We start from the raw sequence: 17,287 nt of genomic DNA on the forward strand, positions 1-17,287 counted from the left end.
GTTATCAATTTGTTGGTTATTTAGCGTCATGCAACAGACGACCGAAAAGGTGAAGAGCCAGTGAGGGTTCAAGGGTGGATGTAAGTTAGAAATAATGTGTTGCTACCGGCGTGTATTGTAATATTGCAGAGCTCTGTCGTTTCTGTTTTCTGGCTTTATCATGTCTGTTTTCCGTCGAGTAAGTTTGAGTTTAAGTAAAGGTTAGAAAATATGCACGACGTGACAAATTTTGAGCTCTATGCCATTCATCTGATGTCCCCTAAAAATATGGTCGGTAGAGCTCTATTTGCATAAAAAGCTATATAGTGTAGTTGCAGATTTTAAAAGCACTTTATATAAAAACCTTTAAATATAAGCTATTAACTTGACATGAAAAGGTAAATTGCTAAAATTGAGAAGTTTGAGTCAAAAGAAATGTAAAAGACAGAGCCATACTTGCATATAGGCTTCAAATAGCAAATTGTACTCTTAATATGAAACTGAACTTATCATTTTAGCTTCACACTCAAAGGTAATCTGACAAAATGGGAAAGTTTACCGGCTTCGGCGTAAGGTTATGTGTAATTTTCATCAAAAGATTTTCATTTTGATTATGTATCATGATACTCCAAGAATGGATTAGATAGGACTATCAGATGCAAAAAAGAAGAGTTTTCCGTGAAACACTTAATATCTCCTTTTTTTTTCGTTAAGTGAGCTTAGCATGAATTTATGTTTTCGTAAAGAGCAAAAGGCATTTTCCCTCTATGCATCACCCACTTGATACGCAGTTTAAAGAAGAACGCGAGAGGAATGCAGGGCGAACGCGTCCAAGCGCAACTTCTACGTTGATGTGGGAGTTTTAAGTCGAAGTCCGTTCGTTCGTGCTCCCAGTTTTTCAGATTTATTTAATCGCACCAAAAATATTTCATTTCATACACCGTGGATATCTTAGGTAGAGCCTTTTTCAAAGGAATGGAAAGGATTTTTCCGGCATTGAGAAAACCATGCTAATCTTTGCCCTTTATTGAACGATCTTCTTGAAGATGTTAGACAACGACATTGTTACCCAACATTCCTTGTTCTTCAAACTGAATCGGGGTATAGGTCGATTAAAAGAATAACAATAATAATAATAATAATAATAATAATAATAATAAGAGAGCGACCAAGAGAGTGAGCATGAGCAACTAGAGGAGAAGGTGTTTGTTAATATCGAAGAAGCAAGTAGCTTTTGGAAGGAATTATGGGAAGGGAACGGAACGGGAAACGGAAGCGCGGAATGGCTGCATGATTTGCGAACTATTATTCACGATCGCGTCCCTCCTTCAGTGGAGGCCTGGGACATAGTTACAAGTGAGGCTGTAAACATTTTAGCGCGGAAGAAGAATTGGAGCGCACCTGGACTGGATCGTATCGCCAATTTTTGGTGGAAATGTGCCTAAGCGCTGCATGAGGGTGTTATTTCGTCATTCCGTGTGATCTCCGAGTATGAGGAAGAGTATCCAGCATGGTTTTTTGAAGGGAAAACAACGTTAATCCCAAAACCCGGAGAGGTTACCAGCGACAACCAACGACCCATCACTTGTCTAAACACGCTTTATAAGTGGTTCACTTCGCGTCTGCTTGTCACAACAAACCAGCATCTTGAGGAGAACGATCTAAGGGAGGGTGCGCAGAGGGGGGCACGTGCAGGGTGCAGTGGAACAACAGACAACTTATTGATCGACCGAACAGTTGCGTTGGATTGTCATAGGAGGAGGCGGGAATTGAGCGTGGCCTGGATTGATGTTAAAAAGGCGTACGATTCTGTAGATCATAGTTGGTTGAATGAGGTGATGACGTTACACAGGTTTCCCACATGGTTGTGTAAAGTCATTGCTAAACTGTGTGAGAGTTGGAACACAAAGGTAGTGGCGATCACAAGGGAAGGGAGACAGACCTCCGAAAGGATTAAGTTCAACAAAGGGTTACCACAGGGGGATGCATTGTGTCCGAGGCTGTTCACCGTACGCTTGAACCCAGTGGCATGGAAGATTAGAGCCGCTGAAGGATACCGGATGTCCAAACCTATTAACAGCAAGGTTACGGGACTCTTGTACATTGATGATATCAAGATCTTCGCTGCATAGGAGAGTAAGCTTGAACGGGTTATGAAGATGATTAAGTCATCTATGGAGGATGTGGGGCTTCAGTGGAACCTAAAGAAGTGTGCGTTGGCCCATGTGAAAAGGGGATACAAGTGACTGCTGTCTCAGGGGGGAGAGTTGTGGAGTCGACTAGAATACCATGTCTTGATGATGGTGAGCGGTACAAGTTCCTTGGAGTACTTGAGTGTTAGGCAGGAGGATAAGTTGGTCCTGGAGTGTGCAGCAAGAGAGTATCTCAGGCGATTGTCAGTTATTTGGACAAGTCCCTTGTCCGATTATAATCGGGTGGTAGCGTCAAATCAGTTTGTATTGCCTGTTCTTGGATATATTATGTGGACAAAACAGTGGCCGGTGATGGAACTTAAGCAGATCGATAGGGAAGCGCGCAAGATTGTTGCTGAGAGTGGGGGTAGACACCCATGTAGTTCGAATGCATTGTTGTATATGCCAAGAAGTAGAGGAGGGCGGGGATTGCGCTCTGTTGATATGGAGTACAAAGCCACAAAAATTAAGGGTGCAGTCAGACTACATTACCAGTCAGTCAGACTGGTAATGAAGATCGTGCACTGGGAATGGTGCGGGAGTTTGAAGAGCAAGCGGCAAGGATGGGGCGTAGGTCAATTTTTAAAGAAGCGGCTAAGTGCGCGAAGGAGTTGGATTTGGAACACGCGCAAGGGATCAAGAAAGAGGTGCGGAGGTGCCAAATTGAGAAGTTAGAGGATGAGATCAGAAACCAACGATGGCAAGGGCGTCTAGTGACTACTAGGCTGGAGGATGAGAGTTTGAGTGCCGATGAGTGTTTCTGGTGGCTCACAGAGTGGAAGAACTGCCCATCACACACAATTGCTGGACTCGTCGAGCTATACGAGCAGCTATTGCCAACGCGAGTATACACGAGTCAGAAGACCCACACAAGCGGGGAAGGCGATGTGAGGTGCAGATTATGCGGCAAGGCTCCAGAGAGTGTGGCACATATCTTGTCAGGATGCAGTGCGCTGGCCCAGAGCAAGTATCTCTCTAGACACAACGCAGCACTGAAGGTACTGTTTTACGAACTGTTGTATGATAAGGGATTTATAGACGAGATACCACCCTGGTACTCACCCGACAAGCCGAAGCCCGTGTATGAGTCAGAGAATGTTAAAGCTTATTGGGATGTCCCTATATTTGCTGATCAACAAGAGGTCAGATGCATTAGGGTGGATGCACGCATTGTAAATCATATATGCAAGAGAGTTGTGACGCTGGAAGTGAGCTGCCCGTGGGTTAACAATCGGACAAGAAAGGATGAAGAGAAGACACTGAAGTACGGACCCCTTCGCTGGGAACTAAGGCAGCAGTTCCCAGACTACGAGGTGAAGCAATATAACATCATTATGGATGCCCTCGTGGGGTGGTCACGGGAGCTGGATGTCATGCTGCGCGAACTGGCGGGAGGCAGAAGCACAGACGTACTGCGAAAGATGCAGAGGGCAGTGCTCTCGGGCACGCTGAATATTGCCCGGACTTTCAAGGTGGCAGTTTGAGTTCCTGTTAGAAGGAGGACCGTAGACACAACGGAAAAGCTTTTTAAGATTAGTTAATGTACATTTATTTTTTACTCCATGGCTCATAGGTTACGGTTTTCGCCCTGTGCTGCCTGATTAGAATGTAGCATTCAGTTGATTTCTCTGCTACAATAATAATAATAATAATAGAAAGAAATAAAAAGATTTGTCTACGGCAAAAACTTTCAGGTCTTAAGGCCTTTTAACTTGGCTGATTCGGTTAACGATAACTCATCTGGCCACAACTTCCCCTTCCAAGAATTTAATTTGTCCTTATCGGTGAATGTAAGGTGGGCCGGCCCCGAGATATCTCGATAACAGGGTTTACTGAATTCCCATTAGAATCTGCCAATCAATTTTCTGTAACTTGATTATATTGATAATCGCACTGACCTTGGTCATATGGATCCATATATGAAATGCAATTTGACTAAAATCTTAGCTTGCCATCCAGACTTAAATTTTCCATCTGATCAGAAGGACGAAATTTCCCGCTTACCCTACTAAGTAAGTTTTCCGAGGACCTCCGCCCCAACCCACCCACGCTCCAATTGTCCACGTTCGGTTCTCAGCCGACACAACTTGCCATTTTGATTCATTTAGCCACTACCCTTTGAGTTACCGCCAAAAAAATCTTCAAAAATTCATTTTATAAACAATTAAGAAGATACTGAGACAAAGATAAGAGAGATTTAGGTTAAATCGGGTTATAATAAATTTTTTTTCTATTCATCTGAAGAAAGTTTAACGTCAATTCGCGCAATTTAAAAAATACCGTAGGGCTTTTTCAAACCCAGACTCACTGTCAATTATAACTTGTCTGAAGTGACACTCAAAATTGTAAACCTCATTTTTATTCATTTAGGTAGCCATTATTGTGGACAAAATTCAATATGAACATTGAGATCCTTATTATTCTAACGTTGTTGTTTATATTTCTTTGATTTTATAAGTTTTACATCATTTGATCTCACTAAAAACAGAACAAAATATTTTAACTACTTTCTGTAATGCATTCGAAGCGACACTCCAATTTATCGTGCTTCAAGCAGATATTTGCATTATATAAATAAGATTTCTAGAGTATTTCACAATGGAATCATGATATTTAAAGGTTAAGTTAGAATAATCATGAATGTTCTCCTTCTCCCGAAAAGAGATTAATTGCAGTGAGTTTTATTCAATATATTAAATGTCAAATATATCTCGATGTTTTCGCGGTATGATTCCAATTGACTATTTGATCATGATGACAAGCGCGGGTGAAAATTTTACATGAAAAAAAAAGCTGCCAAACGAAATCTGTTAGCATATCTGCAAAGCGGATGATAAGGGCTATATTTTAGAAAGGTGTGCAATGAGTATATTTATCATCTACCAGCACAAAGCCGTTAAGAAACCGAGGGAACAAAACAGACAATTTCAGATCAAATGGAGGAAGTTTTAACTATGAAACAGCTGCAACGTGGAGAAAAACAATTTAAATTGCAAATACATGCTATGAATATAATTAGTTGTCTAACAACAGACCGTAAAATTGGTTAAATTGTTTTGTGAGCGTGTCAGGACGCGAATGTTGGTTGAAGGCGTCTTGGCATTTTTTTCCTAAGCTTCATCTCCCACTAGAATGGTGAGGGGATTTGAAACTGAAGTTAACCAATTTTCGAATAATCTAACTTTGTTCGATACGGTCTCTGAAAACCGCCATTCGACGGACACAAATTGTAAGTATTTACGTCTTGTTGTTGACTATAAATTCAGTTAAATTTCATATAAGGGACCTTGGTTGTTTTATAACGGGAGTCACCTCAAGAGAATTTTTACGCTCGAGATCGATTTGAGGTCGATTTTCATGATTTCTGTAGCACAGATCTAATGTTGTCATAAATAATAGAAACTAGGGCATGTTTTATCACCCTCTACTGCGACAAATTTACGATTGACTTTAAAATCAACAAGACAATTTAAAATACCTTATACCATTCGTTTTATTTCTTGGGTGAATACTATAAACAAGGATGCCTCAAAACGGTAACTGCAGCCAAAGCTTGGTTATTTTGTTCATGTGATTCGTCTGTTTCAGCATATAATTTGATAATTTTAAGTTCGTAACTGAAAAAAAAAATAATAAAAATCTGTTTAGACGCAAGTGAACCAGTTTGTCGGATCGAAAGTTAAATGCTCTTTACAGGAGTCAGAAAAAAAAAACTTGCTTTGGTTTCAAAGCGTTTGATTTGCTTTATTAACCAAAATTAGCACAGATTCAGCTCAGATTTCCTTTGTTCGGAAGAAAATAAATGAAGATCTATAGTGAGACTTTTAATTCACTTTCGCCGGGATGCAGGCGCTTCTAAGGAGTTTCTTTAGTCGTTAGCGCTTTCTTAATTTTCCTTCATACCGCACGAACATCGACTCCATATAACATTAATTTTCCCGACTGTGGTGAAAGAACTGAAATTTGAAAGTAAGATTCTTCGAATTCTCCCCATTTATACCAGAAAATGGACTTAAATTACGAAAAAAAATTATTTTTTAGGCTAAACTGACCAGTTGTAAAGTCATTTGTTTTCCACGTATATTTTTAAAACAAAATTAAAATGACAACTAATGTTTTAATTTTGGCTATACAAAGACAACGACTGTTTACGAATGAAGTGAAATTAAAATAGCGTACTTTAATGCAATGTCGGGCAACCTTCACACAGACAGTTTTCCGTAGCAACTGTTTGTTTCGTTCTCTTCAACAAAAGAAAAAAGTTGACAACCACATTTGGCAATAACAGTTCTTAAAGAGAATTTCACTTATGCTCTTCACCTATTTCCACGATAAATGACCGTATCAAGACATATACACCAGCCAATTTTGTCTTTGAGAATTGTTTATGTTCTTTTTAAGTCACTTAATTCAAACCTGGTACACCCGTTTTTTGAAAATTTTCAAGGAATATAGCTTTGATGCAAGCTTGCGCGTGGTGAGAAGCTGGAAATAACTGAGTAGCGCGCCGCGCCTTGAGTTAAAGATCTTTCAACCCTTTCCAGTGTCCGATTGAAGATCGCGCACCAAAATCAACGGCCAATCAGATGAAAGGATAATATAAAGAGCAGCCATCAAGGACTTAAACTGAAAACAAGCGAGCTGCTTCAAGCGCGGGAAAACACTTGAGATCAGGTCACGACTGGTTTTTAGTTTTGTATCTGATTGGTTTAGAAATAAAAGTGGCGCGAGATTTCTGGACCAATCCCTTTGAGAAGTAGAGAAAAACCTGTTTGCAAGCATCTAGATAACATCTTAGCAATAAAACACGTATAATAATTTCCAAGATTTTTCTAGCTGTCTACTGGAAATTGCTTTGAGGTTGTAAGTTGAATCATTAAACGATCCGGTACTCCTGGAACAGGTAAGAAAGCCTTGTTTCTTTTCTTTGCTTGTGCCAATTGCATCTTAGCGCTTTCATTAATCTCATCGATAAGGACGACAACAAAAACGGAGCAGTTTAAGGTTTCTGCACCGTTTCCCTCTAGCTTGAACGCAACAGAGTTTAAACGTAGCGAAAGCTTTTATAATCCGGTAATCAACATTTGAAGCTCTTTATGAATAATTACAGACAGGAATGATATAAATTATAAAAACATGGTAAAAAAAAAAAAACACTGCGATGGCTTAACATATATTTGGGTATTACACTAGAGTCTGGAGATGATGGCGAAAGGGTCGTCGCCTACGAGTGGCCGTAGCCTCCCCTCGTGGAAGGAAAGAGGGGGGAGGGGAGGGTACGGCTATACGTAGGCCAAAGGGTCAGTGAATACTGACATGATTTGAAGGTAATGAAACTCAGTAAAAGAAAGGGATGTAATTTGAGTTCGTTGCGTGTGTCTAGAACACTCTACGCTACAAGCGTCCTTAAAGACGTGACTCTACCATAAGCTGTGTCACGATCAAGTGACATTTATTTTGATTCGTTGCAAAGTGTTCTCAATGCGAAAGAGAAAGTGAAGCTAGGGCTCGCCAAAGTAGACACACACCACTAAATGAGTCTGAAAGGAAAAGCTTGGAAAATTCTGGCCAAATTTTGATTTGAAAATGCGCCATTAATGACGTAATAAATCTCACCCCAAGCAGAGAATACCCCACGCACTAAACAATTTTGACTAGCACTATTCGGATTGGCTCCGAAACTCTTCATTGTTCAAAATGATCGAAACTTCACTTACATCCAGGATTGAATTCTACCTCAGCAAATTACGCGTTTTTCATTTTGATTCAGTTTTCTTAGTTTTCTCGTTTATCTAGATTCTTTTGTGATGGATTTCCGTCCGGCACAAGTTTTAATTTTCAATTTTTGCTGTGGAATGTAATCGTAGATTTATCTGACCAGACGAATTTAGTTTTCCCCGCCGGAAATAGAAGGGTCGCGACTGCGAGCTTAACTTCATTACTTAACAGAATTAGCTGATTATTTCAACATATAATCTGACCACATCCCTTTTCTATAAACGAGGTCTACATCTATGATACTCAAAAGCGTACAAGCGAATTGGTCTCAATCAACGCTCTTGTAATTGAGACTTGTCCTTGATACACGTGACTCACTTAATACAGAGAGAGTATTCAGCATTTGCCGACAGAAAAGGATTGTACGAAGATCTAGTCAAACTCTTGTAACTGATGTATTGTTCAATGAGATGTCCCAGTGTAGCTTTCCCTACATCTTACACTGCTGTCATGTTTGCGTCTGGTTCTCTTATGGTTCTTTTTTTATCACACGTTTGACGATTTGGATGCATAAACTCTTCTCGCCCTTCACACTTTGTACGTGATCCGATTTCAATAATTTCTTTGAGAAAGAATTGGAAACACTAGATGTTGAAATTACAAAGATTAACGCTCGCCGGAGTGGATGTCAAGATAAGGCCGTGCGTGGATTCTATACTTCCGGTATCTGCAGCCATGACATGAAATTTTTATCTCGGTTTTAGTTATCTTTGATTTATATATATATTTTTTTCAGTTCCAGTTTTGCCTGTGGCAATAACAGTCATTTTTGGGTCAGTCCTTGTTACAGTCCTAGTCACGTTGTACCTTGTTAGAAGACAGCGCCAAGCAGAAAAATATAATCAGTACTCCCAGATAGCCAAGACTACCGTTCAACCACCGCAATTCACCGTTAAAACGTCTCAACAGCCTTTTCCAGCGAAGAAAAAGTTGTGTCGAACGAAAGAAAAGATCCTTTCCTCCGAAGAATCACTCTCACCGATGTCGAGCGAAGAAATGTTCTTTGACGCACAAGAACGGCTTGAGGGGAAAGCATCTCGTTCAATTTCCAGTCGTGAGGCGAGCCCAGCAAGTGCGTTGGAAGAGGAGAAGAAAGAAGAAGACGAGATGTACCCATCTGACCATCTTGGACGAATTTGGTTCAATTTAGAATACGATAAATCAGCAGAAAGTTTAGCTGTGACATTGGTCAAAGCACGCAATCTTTCTACGCGCGGCAAAGCTTCAAAGACGTGCGATCCGTTCGTGAAACTGCGAATTCTTGGTCCAGAAGAAAAGGAGAAAAACGTGTCCCAGAGCAAGAGTAAAAGGAAAACATGTCGACCAAACTTCGATGAAATGTTTTATTTCAACATGCCTGTTTCAGAGCTCAAAAGGTGCACTCTTCGCTTGTCCGTATATGACGGGTTTAGAGCGAGCCAGCAAAGTGTAATCGGGGAAGTCTTGTTTCCTCTGAGTGAATTGGACACAGATCAGAAACTTGAGTTATGGAGGGATCTTGTCGCTAATGAGGAGGTGAGTTTATTATCCTGATCACAGGACTGTATGATCAGTCATAATACGTAAAATTTGATGGAAGCGTCAGTCATTAAACGCTTTTGTTTGTTCCTAAATATTATCCCAACAAGTGGTCATAAGTGCATAAATAAACCACAGGTTCCTGTATCTTAGCTCACTTCTGTCAAATTTTTCATAAAAGTTGTTTCCTCCGGATTTCAAACTGAACAGAAAAAAAAAAAATTCTGGGAGACGTGTTTTCTGGCACGATCTCCTTTCGAACTTATTTATTTCAAACGTGTACAGTTGACAACTTCTTGACATGATTCAAACATTTTTTAGTAACGTTTAAAAACAAGCTTAACTCTCTTTTTTATTTATCACCGGGTTTCTGATTTCACTTCCGAAATGCAATCAAAAAAGAAATTAAAAATTTTGATCGACAGCGGGGGATCCTACTCAGTGCATTCAAAGCTATCAGTAGTTTACAACTGCTTTCGAATCTTCACAATTTCCTTGGGCTCTAAATTCTCTGCATATTCTGAGACGCAAAAAAAAAAAACCGTCTGCCAATTGATACTTATCTGTAGTCAAGAATTGAAACGATATACATAAAATGTACCCATGTAAACCACTGAAATTTTTCTATATGTTATCACAAATAAGTACTCAAGGCCGGTCGAATAAACAATATGGAATGTATTCCGATACCAATAAATGAGAGGAAATTGTTGACAGAGAGAATAGATACAAGATGAAGACGATTGCCTGCTATCACGATCTCAATCAGGGGATTCACTCAACGGTTTTCGTGCTCAGCTGGCGGCTGTGAGAGCGCTTTGAAGAAATGAGCCGCAAAAGCACGAAAGGCTCCCACTTTTTCCGCCACAACCCTCTCGCAGCTCTGCCGCTGAACTCTTCAAAGTGCTCAAATAACCACTGGCTACACAGGTTAATCACCGCCGTTCAGTTCTAAACAGACACTCATATATCATCTGCTTTTGATAATAGTGAAATGATATTGTTCCTTGTTGTTCAATGAGACATCCACTCTTCTACGTTTCAAAGGGCATTTTGCTTCCGTTAATTAGATTAGTAGTGAGTTCCAGAATTCTCCTATTTTCACTTGTTGAACTTTTTATATGATCACATTTGTTTGCTTCACATTTCAGAGCCCGTCCCAACTTGGCGAAATTCATATCTCGATGTCTTACTACCCCACCCTAGACAGGCTCACTATTATCGTCCTCAGAGCATCCAACCTCAGGAAAATGGAGCCCCATGGCACAGGTGACGGGAAAAAATTGTCTACTTTAGTAACGCAGGCCTCGGCCTCACTTTGTTTCGAAAAAGTTAAAAGCGAATTCGCCGCCCAGTTTTGGCTTCGCGTTCGATAGACGGGAAATATAATCACCTCCGTTTTCATTGGCTATGATATATTGAAAGATTTCGGACCATATCTAAATTAGATAAAATCGGAAAAATATTGTTTTCCTGTAAGCATTCTATAAGAACACAAAGAGGAGCTTTTTAATCTCGTCTCTTTCTTTGAAGCCATGGACACGATCATTCCTTTGGAGTCCAAGTCACTGTGATGAGTTTTTACCGCGACGATCTAGTGTGTTGGACGGGAGGTACTCCGTGAAACATCCTTACTTTCCGTTCCCTCGAGATAGATTGGGAGGATTCTACCGGGCTCGATTACTCCTTAACATTACATATGTTAAAGCAAAGCCGCCAACATCAAACCCAACTTGTTCTCGTGCTTCAAATCCTGAAATTCGATAATATCAAATGAAAATAAGAAAATAACTCCATACACTGTAAATGCACAGTCGGGTTTTATTACTTTCTCGCAAACCGAGCAACGAGCAGTTTTAAAAAAAGTCAAATCCCTAGTCGATCGATCAATTGCTTATTGTCGCTTGTTGTACACAATCTACGTATTACCGGTATTTTTTCACTGATGTGTCTGTTTCCTTTCCTTTTTTTTTTTTTTCCAGATTCCTACCCCAAAGTGACTTTCTCTATCGGAAATAAAATAATCAAGACTAAAAAGGGACCGCTTCACCACGGATCGCGTGATCCGCTGTACAACGAGTCCTTCAACTTCACCGTTTCCGGAGATGACCTGGGCTCTGGTACTCTACTGGTGTCAATCATGCACTCGAGGGAAGGGGGTAAGGAGGACCAGTTAGTCGGCAGGGTCCTACTGGGGGGAATGATGTACGCAAGAGGAACTGAATGCGAGCACTGGACAGAAATGATGACGAATCCGCGAAACATGATAAAATATTGGCATAAGTTAACAAATTAAACACAAGAACACCCCTTTTATTTATGGTTTCAGTGATTCACTCGCGTAGTATTATCCGACGAAACATATGCAAAGGATTTGAATTTCACCCAAAGGTTTAGAACAGAAACAACGGCTTGAAAGTTCGAAAGACCTTTCATAAGTTAAGCAAAGATAAATCAAGTTTGAAAATGGAGACAAATGGTCCTCCTTATTCAATGATAAACCTTAAGCAACAAAAGCTAACACATAGTTATTGTCTCTCTGTAGAGCAATTTCCAATTGATTTCGACAAATTTTTCAAGACTGCTTTGAACTGCTTTACTTCACTATGTGACTCGTCCAGAAAACTCGTGCCACATTTTAACCAATCAGATCCAAAACTAAAAAAACTAATCACGACTTGGTCATTGGAGTTTTCCCGCGCTCGGAGAGATTTGCCTGTTTTTACTTTGATTTGTCATAGGCTCAGAATTTCCTTTGCTCTGATTGGTTGATGTAATTCTTTGGTTTTACTCTTCGCCACTCAATCGAAATACGCTTTGTTTGATTTGATGATGACCGAGTCATCATTAGGTTTGCATTTAGCGATAGAAAAGTTTCTCTTTCCCAATGCAACTACCACGACTGATAGCGCCCGGGCAGATGGACTGCTCTGGTCTTGTCAAAGCCTAGTAACAAAGAATTGTTTCGTTCCGTACATCAACAACCAGCTTTTGAATCTTTATACCAGACTCGTAAGACGTATCGCTCTGATATAAGAGTATTTTATTTTTTATTTAATCATGAATGTAATTGTATTTTTAAAGCAAAAAATAACAAATAAGGTGAAATGTAACTTTACAAAATGTGAGAAATAAACTGGAATTCAGATAAATAAAAATAACTCGGTGAAAAGTATTACTGAGCTTTTGACTCTGGATGATCGGTCAGTCATGACAATTTGACCAAAGAACATTTTAGAACTGAGTTAGATGATAAACACTTCTTAAGGAAACCTGCATGGACAAGCGTCCCATTCAGAAAGGGTAGTTATGTTTCGAGAACACCGAGGTCAAACGTCTGAGCAAGCATGAATCAGAATGCTATAATGGCTAAGAATATGTAGCGCGTGCTCACAGGCTACCGAAACCAAGTTGTCTTACGAAAGTTAGTTAAACAAGGCAGTAAATCACGGTGTTTTAAAAGTGTTTAAATAATTTGATAAAGCTCAAAGCAAAGTGGTAAATTATTTGAAGCTTTTGTGTTCGATAAGTCCACAGTTTTTCTTCTCCCTACTTTTGATTCCTTTTAGAGATTTCTAAGAAAGTTTCAAATTCTCTTCGCACATTTAGCGTGACAGTGGTTATAACTTATGTTTACCTTGAGATTTAGCGCGGGAAATTGATGCGCGGCAAACACAATTTGATCTCCGTGCGCATGCCCGACGTTTGACCTTTGTTTTTTTTGGACTCGCTTTATGCCGCAGGAACCGCGATAGATCCAGTGAGTCACCAACACGTCGTGTTGTTGATTTTTGTACAACTGATAGATTTATTATGCACCTTTTCCAAACGTTTTTGTGGGAAGAACGTAAATGAGAAAGCGAATTTTTTTAGACTGGTGGTACTCATTATGTCAGAAGTAATTATTTACGTTGGAAATGGAGTGCGCCCGAGCGCGCCTGGGTAATATTGGTCCAATTGAGCTTGCCCAACTTTCGACCGCTGTGTTTGATTTGCGCTGATATTGCAGCCAAATCTAGGCTCAATTGTCAACCGCTGTTCGGGAACCAGAGCCCGCGCTGCTCCCCGAAGAGAAGGCTGTCCCTTCTCGGAACGAAAAAGACCAGACTCGAGAGGGCGGCGGAAATCGAGCCTGTGTAAAATAAGGCGTCTCTTTTTCCACCTATCGTATTCCGAAATTTTCACGGGTTCAGCTTGAATGTCTATGACTGGAACCCGTGTTTTTCAAACGAGAAAACTTTACCTTATGGCAAGAGAATATATCTTCTCTTACTTTCGGGTATGTTGCTGAGTAGAGATACTAAACTTTTTTTCTTCCTAGTTTCCTTAACACGCAAAGCCAACATTTGCGTTTCCCGTCAGCCTTGCAAATTACAATTTTTGTGGACTCCAAATTTTTAAGTAGCGAATTGCGTGAAAAGAAACGGTCAATATGGGCATATAAATCAGATATAAAATATACCATTAATAAGGGCAAATATTACTTTCGCTGCCTTAAATTTCTATGTCGTTCATATGACTTCTTCAGTAATTTATATCCATTGAAGAGAATTTAATTCTATTGTTGACTCAATCAATATTTTCTTTGTCCGATGCACCTTCCACATTCAGTCGGAAAAAATCTAAAGATTAAATGTTATATAACTGACAGGTTGAAATTAATAAAGCAATTAAAAAGAAAAAAAATTGCCAATAAGAAAACTATTAAACCGTGATATTAGAATGTCGAACGATCGATGAGCTATAAATAATGAAAGCTTTTTTAAAGTATGTTGTTAAAAATTTTGCCTTCAATTTGCTTTTCATCTGCAGTGTTTGAAAATTAAGGAATTTTTAAGCATGATATGTAATCATCCAGTAGAACACTTTTAAATAAAATAGAATTTGCATCTCTGTTGAACCTTAAAAATAGCGATAACGTGATTTTCAGGTTACACCGTGGAATATTTTTTGTCGTCAAAATTTTCGCTTGTCCAAAACAAATTGAAGCTGTATTCTCTTTAATCTTTTAATGAATTTATTTCGCAGGGAGACTGACCACATTGAGACTATTTTGACACTTGCGAGTCCTTTAACAAGGCGATTAATTTTTTCAAGAATGCAAAGGTTTTCCGTAGTTTAAACAAGTACGGACACTAATCCCTGCATACGCTTTTGTAAATAGGTGATGGAATTCAGTGATTATAAATCGCTTTTGAAGTTGGAAGTTTAAACAGAGAAAACATGTACACAGGTTGCCAGATACACCAAGAATTTTACAAACACTAAAAAAGGTGTGATAAGAACCGTTTTCAAGGAGAATCAACAAAACCGCAGATTTAAGCTAAGCTCCAAAGTTTTCGGAAAACTAAATTTGGCTGCAAAAGCCTTAAGTTTAACAATAAACTTTTGCTGCAAAAGATTTTTTTTTCGTGCTGTTCATTAAAATACAGCTCGGGATCAACTCGTTAATTAGTTTTGTAAACTTTGCAGTAAGCCTTTTTCCCGATGGGTTCGCTTCAATGGTTGCCAAACCTATTAGCATTCGTTATGAGAGTTGTTGTGACCGATATTCTGCGGTTAAAGCATCGACTTTGAAAAAGTGTTTATGAGCACTTAAACCAATCTGTGAATTGCTTGTAAGTAGTGCAGAAGGAGAGCACAATGAACACCGGGAAGAAGGGAAAGTCGTTTGACAAATTAGACCGTGATGGCGTCGCTCAACATCGAAATGTAATGCACGAAATAGCCATGAAAAAACAAATATCAATGTATCAAAGAGAAGGGAAAATACTTGAGAGAGAACTTCGAGAGATTTCTAAAGTCAAGGAAACTCTCTTACAGATTAGGGCACCGTTAAGGCGAAGGGTTCAGCCAGCCGCCGTTGATGACAACTTTGTGGATACTGAGAGAAGTTTGAGAAAAACACTTGTTGCTACGCGAAAAGCAAGCGTATCTACATCGGGCGTTCAGGAAAAAATTATGAATGAAAAGGACACAGAGGGTGCTTGCGCTTCGAAACCTCAAACCACCTCTCGAAGGCCTTCACTTGAAGTCACAATCCCGTCGCCAAATCCGCTGCAACGCAAAATAAGTATGGATTTGAAAACACGTCAAAATACTCCACAGGGAATATCAAGTGGTAAAACTGCACTGATACAACGAAAGATTTCGGCGCCGACGTTTGGCTCTATACAAAGCGAAGTATCCGAGGATTGCGGCAAAAGTGGATCATTTTTGCCAGTCATCAAAACACCGAACCCTCCAGCCGATTGCAGCCATTCGATTAAAAAGAAATCGCCATTAATTGACGGGCCTTTGAACGGAGAAAAAACCGACGAATTGGTCGACAGTCGCCATCGACCTCGTTCGCCAGCTTTGTTGACCCCAATAGCTCCAAGTAGAGCTGATACAATACGCGCGCGTTCTGTTCCTTGCGACCTACCCTCACATCTGGTAAAAACGCCGCGTTCCCGAAAACCGGTCGACGCCCACGAATGCGCTTCGCTAACTATGGAAGAGACCCTCCGAATCAAAGGAAAATTCCGGCAGATTGGCCATTCTGTCATTGCGACCGCTTTGCTTAAAGGGTTGAAGCAGAAGGGACAGCTTTCGTCCGAAGCTATCCACAACATGCACAAACCTATTGCTTTAGACGAGGCAAGTGAGGCTAAAGTTGACGAATATGCAGAAAATGATGGAGCGGCAGCCGAAGCGACAGATAACGATGAAGATAAGATGATGACTACAGGGCAAAGGAGAAAATCTTTTAAAAATCTTGCTCGTAAAACAATCAATGTAAACAGAATGATAGGTACAGCTGGCCGGCGACGAGCACAGTCGGACCCTGCGGCCGAGAAATCAGGCTCGGTAAATACGCCTTCTTTGCGGCCCAAAACGAGTCACCGCTCGGTGAAACACTCTGATAAAGGGCTTGTACAAGAAACGGCAGAAACTACAAGTGTGCAGCCAAGACGGAAAGATATACACGAAACTCAACAAGATTTCAATACGCAACGAGACGAAAGTGAAAACAGTTCACAAAATCAACAAATGTATAAGAAACACACCACAGAGGTTGATACTTTGAGACCCTTAATGAATCCACGTACGGCGCATGTGCGTAGGAGGAAGAATACTGTGACTGGAGATAGGAGGGGCATCAGCGAACAGGCCGAAAATGCTGCAAATAAATCTGTGCGCTTTGCATCGGATGCTTGGACGTAAAAAATCAACGCTTTATTCGTTTAATGTAAAAATCACACAACCGACTCGCATTAAAGAAAATTATTATAATAATAAAAAGTGAGATAATAATCCGCGAGGATTGCCGATCTTGTCCCGCGTTTTAAAACAAGTATGCATTAAAGCCGGCTTTTTTTTCTTTTCTTTTTTTTTCATTTGATAGATGTTTGCGGTGGTTTTATGACCTCTAAGATTCCGGATTCAAAGTGACGTCGCAAAAGACACGGTTGAACAACTTGACAAATTTTACCAGAGCCGTGGCAGAAAAAAGGAAATTTCTTTCGGGTCACGCGTCGTATGACATATCTAACAACGGCAGACTGAAGTAGGAGACTAAAATTTGGTGTGAACAAAAACTGAAGGAAACGTAATATTAACACTGACCTTGTCTCTCTATCATTCTGAACGAGTTACCGCAACTAAATATTGTCTTTAATCAACCCCGCTGAGGTTGTTAATGCTTGTATGTCTCAGAAACTGCAACTATCCAAGAGTATTTATGAAAGCTTACCTCTTACCTCGTTTTGAGATTCTAACAAGTTACTTGACCATTCGAAAATTGTTTTCAAGTGTGCTAGAGAGCTGACAATGGACGT

The 17,287-nt window shown here is 40.0% G+C and overlaps 2 protein-coding genes across 2 annotated transcripts; both read left to right on the top strand.

The window, feature by feature from the left end:
• Nucleotides 1-5,207: 5,207 nt before the first annotated feature.
• LOC111336219 (synaptotagmin-15) lies at nt 5,208-12,642 on the top strand. The gene is made up of 4 exons (XM_022942274.2): nt 5,208-5,400; nt 8,686-9,464; nt 10,619-10,736; nt 11,450-12,642. The coding sequence occupies exons 1-4, from the start codon at nt 5,304-5,306 to the stop codon at nt 11,761-11,763; spliced, it is 1,308 nt and encodes a 435-aa protein (XP_022798009.2). The 5' UTR covers nt 5,208-5,303; the 3' UTR covers nt 11,764-12,642.
• A 2,468-nt stretch (nt 12,643-15,110) lies between these two features.
• On the top strand, nt 15,111-16,716 carry LOC111336199 (uncharacterized). Its single transcript, XM_022942248.2, has one exon. It carries the CDS (start codon nt 15,111-15,113, stop codon nt 16,671-16,673), a length of 1,563 nt encoding a protein of 520 aa, XP_022797983.2. The 3' UTR covers nt 16,674-16,716.
• The last annotated feature ends 571 nt before the right edge of the window (nt 16,717-17,287 follow it).

Source organism: Stylophora pistillata, chromosome 3 (genome assembly GCF_964205215.1).
Source record: "Stylophora pistillata chromosome 3, jaStyPist1.2, whole genome shotgun sequence".
NCBI lineage: Eukaryota > Metazoa > Cnidaria > Anthozoa > Scleractinia > Pocilloporidae > Stylophora > Stylophora pistillata.

Bases quoted from the DNA above. Each gene is read 5' to 3' on its own strand.
- LOC111336219 (XM_022942274.2), top strand. From the start codon at position 5,304: ATGGTGAGGGGATTTGAAACTGAAGTTAACCAATTTTCGAATAATCTA. The intron at 5,401-8,685 runs GTAAGTATTTAC...TATTTTTTTCAG, and splicing joins CCATTCGACGGACACAAATT to TTCCAGTTTTGCCTGTGGCA. The intron at 10,737-11,449 runs GTGACGGGAAAA...TTTTTTTTCCAG, and splicing joins AATGGAGCCCCATGGCACAG to ATTCCTACCCCAAAGTGACT.
- LOC111336199 (XM_022942248.2), top strand. From the start codon at position 15,111: ATGAACACCGGGAAGAAGGGAAAGTCGTTTGACAAATTAGACCGTGAT.